The 12,720-nt window shown below is 44.2% G+C and overlaps 1 protein-coding gene across 1 annotated transcript in view; it reads right to left on the bottom strand.

Moving 5' to 3' along the window:
- Positions 1-3,135: 3,135 nt before the first annotated feature.
- DNAH8 (dynein axonemal heavy chain 8) overlaps positions 3,136-12,720 on the bottom strand; it is a 363,394-nt gene continuing 353,809 nt past the window's right edge. Inside the window, exons 92-93 of the mRNA XM_025418650.3 lie at positions 6,464-6,585; positions 3,136-3,558 (exon numbers count right to left, since the gene is read on the bottom strand). Coding sequence (XP_025274435.3) covers positions 3,271-3,558; positions 6,464-6,585 — 410 coding nt within the window. The 3' untranslated portion in view covers positions 3,136-3,270. The remainder of the gene's footprint in view (positions 3,559-6,463; positions 6,586-12,720) is intronic.

The following is a 12,720-nucleotide window of genomic DNA, read 5'->3' as shown; positions in this document are numbered from 1 at the left end:
CTCACCCTGCCAGGCAATCACTGATTGCTCTCCATCACTACAGATTCATTTGCATTTTCTGGAATTTTACACATACATGCAACCATACATCATGCACTCTTTTTTTCACCTGGATCCTTTTAACTCAGCAAAATTATCTTGAGATTCATCCATGTTATAGTATGTAGCAATACAGTGTTCCTTTTTGTTGCTGAGTAGAATTCTATAGAATGAGTATGCCATAGTTTGTTTATCTATTAAGGCATGGATGGTACATTTGAGTTGTTTCTAGTTGCTAGCATTACAAATAAAGCTCCTAAGAATATTCATGTGTAAGTCTTTGCATGATACTTTTATTTCCTTGGGTCAATATCCAAGAGTGGAGTGCCTGGGTCATATGGTAGCTGATCCAGTCTATACTTGCTGAGGTGTAGGAAGTTTAACTTGTAAGAAACTGTCTAGCTGTTTTCCAAAAATAGTTGTCTCATTTTACATTGCCTCCAGTAGTGTGGGAAGGTTACAGTTGTTCTGCATAAAAGAGGTTTCCTTGATGAGGAAACAACATAAGGACAAAAGTATGTGTGATGCTCGGGGAACATCAAATAGTCCTCATTAAGCAAGTTGAGTGATAGTGGGCCACAGGCAGAGTTTTATTTTAAGCCAGCTCATTGAGGGCTTTGATATTTGGAGTATTCTTTCCAGGTGATAGAAACTCACTGAAAGCTTTTGAGGAGGGGATACGTTGTCTGGCCTCTAGCTCTGGACATTGTCTGTAGCTTCCCGTCTGCATACTATTCTCTCCTCCCTCATGCTATTCCCTTTCTTAGAATACATTCATCTGCTGTCTTGGTACGATTTTGGTACCATCTACGGAAAGACCAAGACCCAACTGAAATGTTCACCTGTCTTCAAGTTTATCCCTCACCCCTGAATTTCTTTAATTATTCTTTTATACATCATGGCCCCAAGTCACATTCACATTGCTGGGTAGTCATTCATCTGAGGTCCCCGAAAAGCATGGGGCTCGTTCATGCAGCATCACCCACAAGACCAATTCGTCTTGGAAGATATATCTTCAGACACTTCTTTTTTGGTCTTATTTTTATGCAAAGTCCAAACAAAAATATTTTAAATCAACGGAGGTATAAATCTCATTGTTTATTTTGCCACAACCAACATGAGAATATGTGGACTGAATCCAAGAGAAAAAAAAAATCACCCTGCCTCCCTTCCAGCTTCAGTTGGCTTAACCATCTTGTCCCCAATCCTTTGCTCTTTTTATGCTCACCAGGTCTCCTTCACTCAAGTGTGGCAAATTATGTAATTAGTGAAAGAGCAACAATTTTGCCGAGAAAATGGTTATGTGTTTATGGAAGTTCAATGGCTCAAAATGTCTAATGAAACCATTTAATGGGCCCAGAGAAAGAAAGCAGAACTGGGCCCCAGCCAGCTCTGCAAAACCAGGGATCGCTGAGAAGCACCCCCTGTAAAGAAGACCATTTTGAGGCACTGCTTGGGTAGCGAGTACTCATCCCTGGGGTGGCCTCCACACCCATCACTCTACTCTGTGCTGACACAGAACAAAATAATCAGTGAAAAAGTTCCCAGGAGATGGTCTGTGGCTTTAAACAGTCTGATCCATACCTTTGCTAGATCCACATCTTTCCTGCTTTTCCAATTTTCCATAAGATATTCAAGTCATTAGAGAACACTGAACCTAATTGTTATTCTCTGAAAGCCGGCCATGATATCCAGAGGTTTAGACTATGCAGTTCGCTTTCAATCATTTTAGCAACTGGACAGGAATATGAATAAAATGCACATGTTTTATTTGGGGACCTGCAGTTTGGTGTGCGGTAATATACTTCAATTCCTCTGTGCTCCCCCAAAGCAGCAGGAGCTTCCAAATTCTAGCCTCAGTTCGGGAGGGGACATTCTTTCCAGAGGATGCCATCCTTTTCTTTAGTGTGCCTGTTGACCAAGGAAATACCAAAACACTTTTGGGCTGGGAGCTTGGTTACTTTAGTTTTCAAACTGCCCTGGAAAGTTCTATGGCTTTGACATTGAATCTGTCTCAGAGCATAACAGAGTTCACTACTACAATGTACATTTCATGATGTATTTTCTACTGTTTAAAATTACCCTAGACTACGGGGGATTTTTTTTCTGGGGTCTTCCCTGGACACCTTGCCTGGGCTATTGCTTGGCCCTCTTGTTCGGATACTTGCTGGCATCTCTGATTATAGTGACAGAAGGATGGGAGGGGAACAAGGCAACATGAAATGTTCCCTTTCTTCAGAAGAGACGGGGAATGAAGTTGGTGAATTTAGCTGAGGGTGAGAAAGAGCACTCTAGAGGGGAAGGCCAGTAGGGACACTTCACTATCCTGAAGCTGCATGAACATTCAGTGTAGGACCCCATCTGTTTTGTTAAATTGACAATTTCCTTTAGCAGGAAATAAAGGTTCATACTGGATTTCAGACCAGCTACAGGGTAAGAAATAGCTTCACTTTTTTAAAGACTTTGCTTTTTAAGGCATTCAGCATGTAACCTAATTTCATTTGATGGAGTTTGTTTTTCCTTCTTCATTTGCTGCCTAGAAATGTGCACTTTATTACCTCCTGCAGAGTTGGGGTTGATGAGGGGGGCCAGTAGGAGACGCAGACTCTGAGATCTCTGGGCTTCAAAAGCACTTAAGAAATAAAATAATATTACATATAATTAAAATAAATGACAAGAGCAGCCATCCCTGTGGATTTGCTGTCTCAAATGCGTCACACCACACAGCTGTAACTCCTAAGGGGTAGTACTGACTGAACCCCTCCAGCTTTCATTTCACAAGCATGGAGACGAGGCCAAACCCAAACAAGTAAAGGACAGCACATGAGCACAGACACGGGTAGATTTTATTTCAGGGAAATGTGGTTTTCATTTGAGAGAAAGGCTCACATCTATTAGACCCTTTTTAGAATGCAACAAATTAATACTTTGTTTTAGATTTCTGAAAAATTCAAAAATCTTCCAATGTTCTAACGTGAAGATAGGACTTTATCTAAGCCAATAATTATAATGGAATGTGATTTCCTGGAATAAAATGCATTACTTTAAAATTGTTTTTTAAAATATTGATATGAGGGAAAACAGATACACAAGTGATTGTAGAATATCAACTTTTTAATTTTAAAGGAATCAGCAAGCAATTGCCCGGGAGATAAGACACACATCACCAAGTCTCTCAATAGCACTGGCTGGCTACATGGCTTTAGTGCCCCTCAGCAAGCAGAAATAAATTTACTTGATGTCGCACAAAAGAGCTACTCCTCTCAGGATCCAGTGATCTGGGGACAAAACTGTTCGCAAATACACCACAGTGATGAAGGTCAAGTCAGTACGCCTCGGTTTCTTGTAAATAGGACACACATAGAGCTTGGGGTCCTTGGGCGCGGTGGAATTAATGGCGAAGATGTGCAGGACAGGCAGCTGCGTGAAAAGCACCTTGGGGGTAGATTCTGTGAGTTTCCCATTCCGTCTGTCCCAGCCTGCTCCATCCATATAGAGCCCATAAATATACACACCTTCCTGGAGAGTCAAGCATAAGGTGATAGAATCTTTGAAAAACTGGGTGTTGTGAGATGGACATCCATTACTGTAATAAAGGTCTTTGGTTTAGAAAGAAGACACACACCAGTCTTAAAATGCCACCAAAAGAACAAAACACCCCTGGGCACATTGCACGAGTGAAATACTGAGCCCAATTATCCCCTGTGGCCTATCTTGAAGCCATGAGGGCTGTAGAAATGTTCCCGTTATGTCTTGTTTGAGCGTAGGGGTAGCCTGCTAGGGACAACAGACTTAACCAAATCACTTCTACAAGGAGGTAAGTCTCAGGGTCAGTGTAGGGGCATAACAAAGAATGGGACTTGGATCTGGGAGACACACGGGATCTCAGTCTCTGCCAGCCAAGCCAACCTGCAGCTCTAACCATCTCAGCGGACAGCGAGCAGGAGAGTCAGAGCGCCCCCAGAGGACAGGTGTGGTAGAGCTAGAGCGGGCATCTATTGATAGGGACCAAGTGTGGGGGGTTCAGCAGTAGCTGGCTGTCATCCCCTGTCCCTCTTTTACACAAAGGGACCCTGCCCTTGAGGTCTTCATCATTAAATCGGGGGAAAACACAAATTGAATACCAGCACACATTTGTTAGGGAGGCTGCCTGGTGACCCGCACTGAGACTAAGTGAAAGGCCACCCTGGGCGGGAGTGCTTGGGGGTCTTTGTGGAGGAGATTGCTTTGCAGGGTGGGCTGCTTTGGGGGAAGACAGAAGACAGAAGGTAGGCAGCCAGGAAGGAACAATAGTACAAAGATAGGTAGGATGGGTAGGAAAGCCCAAGCATTTTATTTAGCAGTGGTTATAAAATAAAGTAGGGCTTGACTGTGGAAGAGTCTAGATGCCAAACTGAAGAGTTTGAACTTTACCTTGTAGGCCATGGGGAGCCATAGAACATATTCAGTTAGAAAAGCAAGACTAAAGGGAATCACAGGGAGACTCTGATAATCATGTAAGCCCATAAGATATATCTATGTAGAAGATGGTGACCATTTTTCCTTTCCAATGAGGAGTAGGGGAGGGGAAGCAAATGTAGATTATAATAAAAGAGAGTGAGATTAATTGCAAAGTGTTTCCTGGAATCCCCTCATATGAGCTAAGGGTATGAGGACCGTATTTTTTTGAACCAAAACCTGCAGTACAGGGTTTGACAATAAAACCATGGGCAATCCCAGAAAATCAGGACATATGATTACCATCATTGCCAGTGGGTGACAATACTACATGAATGACACGATCATTTAGGTATCATCCAACAGGAAACTGTAACCTTTTAGGTTCCTTTTCATTTCAGAACTTTACAAAGTCACAGTTAGAGGTGTAGTGGACTGAATAGTGCTCCCCCACCCCTATTCATGTCCACTTAGAACCTCTGAATGTGACCATGTGGAAATATGGTTTTAGCAGATGTAAATAGTTAAGGTCACATTGGATTAAAGTGCCTTTTAAACCCAATATGGGGGCACCTGGGTAGCTCAGTGGTTGAGCATCTGCTTTTGGCTCAGGTGGTGATCCTGGTGTCCTGGAATCGAGTCCCACATCAGGCTCCTGGTAGGGAGCTTGCTTTTCCCACTGCCTATGTCTCTGCCTCTCTCTGTGTGTCTCTCATGAATAAGTAAATAAAATCTTAAAAACAAAATAAAATAATGACTGGTGTTCTTGTAAGAAGAGGAGGGGACACACAGAGATACATATAGAGAAGAAGGCCATGTGACAATGGAAGCAAAGCCTGGATTGACACAGCTATAAGCCAAGGAACACCAAGGACTGCCTGTAACCATCAGAAGCTAGAGAGAGAGACCTGGAACAGATTCACCCCACCCTGAGCCGTCAGAAAAAAACCAACTCTGCCAATACCTTGATTTCAGACTTCTGGCCTGACCTCTGAAGAAATACATTTCTGTGGTTTGTCGCAACAGCCTTAGGAAATGAGTACCTATCTTGGCGCGAGGAAATGGGGTGCTACTCTAACAAATACCTACAAATGTAGAAGTGACTTTTGAATTGCATGATGGGAATGCACTGGAAGAATTTTGAGGGGGGTGATTGAAATAGCCTAGGGTAGCCTTGAATGGAGACTTCTGGTAGAAGTATGGAGGTTAAGTGTGCTTCTGGTGGGGGTGGCAGACAGAAATGAAGACTGCACTACTGGACACTGGAAGAAAGGCAACTCTTGCTGTTAGGTGGCAGAAAAGGCCAGAACTTGGAATTCATCTGGCCCCATCCTCTTCCTTGAAAATCGAGGGAATGAAAATCAGAGAAAGGGAAAATGAGCCTAAGATGTCTTGAGGACCTCGGTGGGGTCCTAAATGATTCCAGTTAATTCTCACTATCATCTTTGATGAGGTGAAATTATCACCTTTATTTCACAGATGAGGTAGTTGAGGAAGTTAAAGAACTTCCCCAAGTTGACAGAGCAGGTAACTTCCCAGACAGTGGCTCCCAGGGGCATCTGCTTACCTTGAGGGGCCCCGCTCTTCCCCGCTCTGGGTATCCCCCATCCAGGGTGCCACAGCTAGTGGGGTTGGGGGCGCAGCTGGGACTGGCCCCAGAGCTCAGGACTGCCGGTACTGTTGGTCTCTACTGCCCCCGACACCTGTCTAGTCTGTGAGCAGTCTCCAGCTCCTGCTCACGAGTTACACAAGTGCAACTTGAAATTATAAAGAAATGCTCTCTGGGGAGTTCCAGTGCTTGCCATTAATTTGCACTCTGACAAAATGGAGGAGGCTTTGGCACTGAAGTCTCCTGGTTAGGACCTAGGAAACCCCAGCTACAAAGCCAATGGACTTAACCGAGGCACTCATAGGTCAGTTTTAAGTAGAATTTGAACTTTCAACCCTGGCTTCAGAACTGTCCCTGCTATAGCCCAGCAGTGCCTACCGCAGGGGGTGATGCAATCTCCTCCTTGGTCTGCCGTAGAACTTCATTGTGGATGGTCACAGAGTCTAGGGCCCAGCCTTTGTGGGCGCGGGTCACTTCTTGCCTCATTGCTGTGAGGAAGCCTTAAAAAAAAATTAGATGATTCTGATGGCTTGTTGCAGTCTACTTGAGAAACAATAAGGGGGCAGGGCCAAGTGTTAGTTGTTTACCAATCTCCCAATTTCTGCCCACCCAGGAGGAGTTGAGATTGATCCTCAAGGACACATTTCTTTCTGTGTTTTGTTTCTGTAGGGACCTTCAATGAACTAAGTACTCCTTGCTGGCTGACAGCAGGAAAGTAGCACCCTTTCTGCCTCAGACAAAACCTTGGTTTGAAATTCTCTCCTGGGTTTCAACTATGCAAGTGTCTAAAAATTGTAATCCACGTCTAGATCATAGTCTCTATTTGAAAACACACTATTTAGGAACAGGACTGGAATGGTAAATATTCTGAGATCAGCATTCCAATGAAAACTTGAATCAAACCATTATCAAGCTTCTATTTGCTATCATGCAACAATTTCATTTCGTCTAAGGAAACAAGGCATAATGCCAAAATGGAAAACCCAACTTTTAATTTGATCAAACAAAGCAATCATAGCGGAAAGGAAAGCTATGTGTTTTAATGTGCATAATACAGTTATTTTAAGGCAATACATGGTTTCACATATTGTGGTCTTTCTTTACATTTAATATTTGCAAACCATGCTGTTCAATTCAATAAGAGAAGTCTTGGAGAGTAGCAGTTATGTTAAAAACTCTACCCTAAACTTCAAATGGACTTCAAAACCTTAGGAAGATTTATCTGTGACCTCTATATTATATTTGGCTCCCATGCTAATAGTGAAAATCATGAGGCTCTTTACTCATAATCATGAGTCAATTTTTTGGAGTATGTATGCCCCCGCTACTCCCAGTGAGATCTGAGAACTATTATGCACAAAGCAGCATGTAAGTGAGAATATTTTATTAAGTTTGAGAATAGAGGGAAAAGAAAAAGTTGCATAATAAAGCAGTGTACTGAGTTACTATCCCTTAAAACTGGAAAGAAAGAACAGTCCTCTAGTCTGGCTTAATGAGGGAATCAAGTTCTTCTGGTTCCCAAGTCCCTTCCTGGTTATTAAATTAGATAGCTGGGGAGGCACACATTAATTAATTAATTAATTAATTAATTAATTAATTCTTTGTTAAAACTCTCAGGAGTGGCCACTGTTTACCAGGCACTGCTCTAGATGGGATGACCACAAAGATGAAAAGGGCCATTCATGGATCCTACTTGAGGAGCTCAGTCTAGAAGAAATATGGAGTAAGGCAGGATATATAATACAATGTTGTTATGAGCAGAGGTGTGGACAAAATAAACCACTCAGGAAGACAGCACAAGGAAGGCTGAATCAAGATGATAAAGTTGAAGGTGACTCTTGCAAGATACACAGGAGTTTGCCAGGTGGGACAATTCTAGTTAGAGGAACAGCATGTGCAAAAACAAGGAGGCAAAAGGTGAGGCAATGTTAGCAGATAAGGTTGAAGCAGGAATTTTTAGGGTCAGGGTTTAGACTTGATTTGGTGGCTAGTGGGAAGCCACTGAATATTTAGAGTAGGCAAATGATTTGGTTATATTTGCATCATATAAAGTGTACTCAAAGTGCTCTCTAAAGCAGGATTTGGGTGCTAAAGAAGAGCCTTTGAATTAATCCAAAAGGTCAATCCACCAGAGTAGCTGATTGTAGGGCTTTTCGAGTAGCTGATTGTAGGGCATTTATAGGTGATTCTTATAAAGCTATAGTTTCACAAAACTGAGAGTGCCTGATAGTAAAGGAAGATTTTATGATACCAAAAGCTAACTACAGGGGCCAAGAAATAGTACAAGTTTGCCTGGAAGCAACTACTGGTCAACGTCAATCTGTGGAGTCACTTGAAGTGATCTGATCAGCATGTGATTATGTTGACTTCAATGTCAAATACTGGAGATTCATACTCTAGTAGTAATACAAACATTTTATGTTTTTGCCTGTCAGTGGTGTTTGACTGCAAGGGGAGGGAGGTCATCAAGAAGATGTGACCACCAGTTCACCTGTGAGCTGCACCCAGGCAATCAGACACTCTTCACTCCCTCTCCTGTCCTTGGAACCTGGAGCCCTCTGCTTTCCCCACTCCCAGAAGTTGTTCAAGAACATAGCCTGGAGATAGTGACATGATTTTTGAGACCATCTGGATGGTGTACATGACTGAATCCTGTGAGGGCCTCTATATAAACCTTTACATTTAGTGGGTGGGTGTGAGGAAGATCTACTCCTTTTGCGGCCACTGAGACAAGCCTTTTGCGTAAATTCACTTGCTTGTTAAACCTGCCATCTACCAACCTGGAGTGGCCTGCCTCTTTTTGGGTCTCCCTCTGCCCTCTACAGAAGGGGGTCAGTTTCAGATTTCATCAGGGAAGCTTCCAAGAAGGTTACAAACCAATAATTGGTGAGCTAGCCAGCAGACCAAAGAAATCAGCCTTGGGAAAGAGGCATCTGAGGGAAACATCCTGAGTTGACCATGACCTCTCTGTGGGGAGGGGTGGCCTGTATGTCAGATGCTGTGGACCACCATAGGAGTGCAGGGGCACCAGGAAAATGCTGGCTGCTTTAAACTGCTTCTTTGAGAAACTGTGCACACTGCACTGTGGCAAAGAGAATGCTCAGCAAAGTGAGGGAGGGGGATGTTGTGGGTCATTGACTACGAAATGGACAAAACACCCTGCCATCTGACCCCTAGTACAAAGGAATGCAATAGCACAGCAATGGCAACCCCAGCCAGCGGGGCAGCCCCCAGTTCAGAAAACATTCATGATGAGAGCGTATACTCCAATTGAGCTTATTAATATTAATACAGCTGCCAAGTTCTAGCAAAAGGCCAAGAAAAGTATCCAAGCATGGTTAGTGGAGCTATGGGATACAAGACATCATGACATTCTTCTGACTGGGCAGGTGGCAGAAAATACAAGTGGCATCACCACACACCCATTCCTCCAGCAGTGCCAGCATGGTGCTCGGTGGGGAAGGCTGGTTCAAGGCACACATTCCCATCTAGATTGGACTGTTCTAACCTGCATGGAGGCTTGGCCCAATGAAGGCGATTTCTCTGGGAAGATGGAGCCCTGGAAATCTACAGAGGAGGTACAAAAAATTTTTAGGGAGTTGGGAATGACATAGGCCATCTACACTCCTGTCTTTGAAGGGCATGATCAGGGCCACATTCACTGCAGTAATGAAAGTCCAGATACTCAAGCCTGTCTTGGTATAGGCTGTATCAGGCTGTCCTGGTACAGATACTCTAGCCTGTCCTCTACCCACATCTGGTACAGGATGCTGATATCCATGCTAAGTCTAGTTGTGGGGCAAGATATTTATGGTGTTGGGCAATTCATTGCTGATCTGGGGGAAACTGACAGATCCTAGGAACCGGCAGGGGCTGTGGGATAGACCTGAGACAGAGAAGGAACTCAGAAAGTCAAAAGGCTATCCCAATCATCTATAAATGGTCCAGTAATAATAGCCCAGAAGCAAACGTGTTTGGCTTCATTGCTACAAGGACCCCACCTGAGCAGACAGACCAACAGCCTGTGGAAACTATGGAAAAGCCTTGAAATTTGACCAATAATTTTGACTTGCCCCATCTTCACCTACCATGTCTGATGCCCTGCCCACTCCAACAGAGGGAGGCCTCAGGAATGCGGTCTTACTCAGTGTGGGTGCCTCCTTATGCCCAGGGTATTGTTGGATGCAGTCCAAGAGTGCGTCCGTTGACACCACTGGAGGTGATGGGAGGACTCATGTTGAGTTCACTACTCACCAGTCCTCCAGAAATAAAATTGACAGTTCTGGTGGATACTGGAGCTGAATGTACTCTAACACATGGTAACCCTCGAAGTTTCCTGGCCCCCTCAGTGTCATCAATGATTATGAAAGGCAAACAGTTATGGTCAGGAAGGTCCTTTTGACCCGGCAAATCGAGCATTCTGCCCCCAAAAATGTGAGGCTGTTTTTCTCTCCAATACCAGAAAACATATTAGACACTAATATCCTACAAGGTCAAACTCTGCAAACCCCTATTGGTGAATTCTGCTTCCAGGTTACAGTAATCAAAGCAGTGTTGATGGAAAATGCCAACTGGGAACCAGTAAGTCTGCCAGCCCTGGAAGAGTGGTAGCTGTCAAACAGTATACATTGCTGGGGATGCATAAGGAGATAAGAGAAACTGTCCAAGAACTGCCCTGAGTGGATATTGCATGCCCTGCCCATATGCCATCAACAGTATGTCTGATAAAAAAGCTGGATGGCTTGTGGCGGATGATGGTGGACCTCTCCAAAATTGCATAAGATTGTGTCCCCCTATTCAATACGTGACTGTGCCCAACACTGCCACCATCTTAGATACCTTGGTCATGGTCTTAGGAGTTTATTATGTTATGCTGGACTTAGCAAATGCTTTTTTCAGTATACCCCTGACTTCTGGGTCACAGGATCAAATTTGCCTCCCATGGACTTTTGAAGCGCTTCCTTGAGGTCACCCTCACAGCCCCACCGTATGTCATGGCATGGTAATCCACGACCTGTCCCTGGTTCTCCTTCCCCACATCAGTAAAATGGTCCCATTACACTGACAATAGGATGTTAACATGTGAAGACTTGCCTCTATGGCAGGAAATGCTGCAGGCTTTGCTGGAACATCTGGGAGAGAAGATGAGTAGTGAACCCACAGAAAATTAAAGGCCCAGGTGCTGCTATAAGGTTTTGGGAGTCAGTTGGTGGGGTAAGCGGCATGTTGTCCCAGAAGCTATGATTGGAAAATTGATTATATTGGCTCCTCCCTCTGAATGAGGGATGTAAAAAATATGCCTTTGTTTGTGTAGATGCTACATCTGGTCTAACCCAAGCTTTCCTCTGGCACTATGCAAAGCAGACTACCACCATTAGGGGACTAGAGGAGCTGAGTAGCATGTATGGATACCCTCATTGACTAAGACAGTGATCAGAGGTACATTCCAAAGATCACAATGTGCAAGACTAGGCAAAGGCACATGACATTGCATGGCAGCTCCATTTCCCCTATAACCCGTGAGCAGCCAGGGTGTGTGTGTGGGGCAGGTAGAAAGGAAAACTGGAATATTAAAGCATCAGATTAAGTTAGTAATAGGTAAAACCACCTTGGCCCACTGAGCTACAGAATTCTCAGGCTTTCATACATTTGGATTATCCATCAGTAGGGCCTGTTCCCCATATGCCAGACTGGGGACCCCTGCCAAGGTCTCCAATCCCATAAAGGCATGGCAGTTGCAGGGAACAGCCATTGCCCCAGCTCTCACTGTGGATCAACGTGCTATGCTGCTGACAACACCAAGCTGCACCACACCTGGGACAGGAGTTACCTAATGGAAATTGCAATGGGATGTCCTGCTGGTATAGGTGTTAGTTAGCACCCCTGTGTGAGGGAGAACTACTCAATCTTCACTGGGATCCCACTGTCCTGCTGCAAGTCAGATCTGTTGAAATGCACTATGCCTGAAATGGTATTGCACCACTGAAGGAGGGGAAAAGGTGGGAGTCCTGGTCAGGCTTAACCCACTCCCAGTCCATCTCATGCCTGACGGGGCTACCTCCCTCAGCCAACATGGACGGTATGTATGCACAACCAGCTCACGTTCTTAAAACTGCCAATTTCCCTCTCCTCAAGGCCAGGTGGGTGTGCTGTTTTCAGTTGGTATGATCATTTGGGTGCAGTCTTTGTCTCTCCATTGGCCTGGAGGACGTTATAGCATACACAGAAGCCCTTGCTAAATTCATTCAGCAAGTCTTGAATGATAGCCAACAGAGCCTGTCCTTAACAAACACTGAAACATCTCTAATGAGAAAAACTGTCTTCCAAAATAGGATGGCCTTGGACATTGTTATTGCCTCGTAAGGAGGCACCTCTGCCATTATCCAAATAGAATGTTATGTGTTCATTCCTGATGTGTCTGCCAACGTATCATCTTTATTAGATCACATGAGGACACCAGCGGATGGTCTAAGTAATCCAACTCCCAGTCCACAGGACTTAATAAATCAGTAGTTGGAACCATGGAGCTCTTGGTGGAGAAAGTTCTGACTAATTTTGGGATCACTGTTTTGATCTGTGTTTTCTCTTGCATGTGTCCATACTGTTGCTGTGGTATCTGCCTGCCGTGCAGCCAG

This window comes from Canis lupus, chromosome 12, assembly GCF_003254725.2.
Source record: "Canis lupus dingo isolate Sandy chromosome 12, ASM325472v2, whole genome shotgun sequence".
Taxonomy (NCBI): domain Eukaryota; kingdom Metazoa; phylum Chordata; class Mammalia; order Carnivora; family Canidae; genus Canis; species Canis lupus.
The sequence above is the reverse complement of the archived record's forward strand: the minus strand, read 5'-3'. Positions and strand labels throughout refer to the sequence as shown.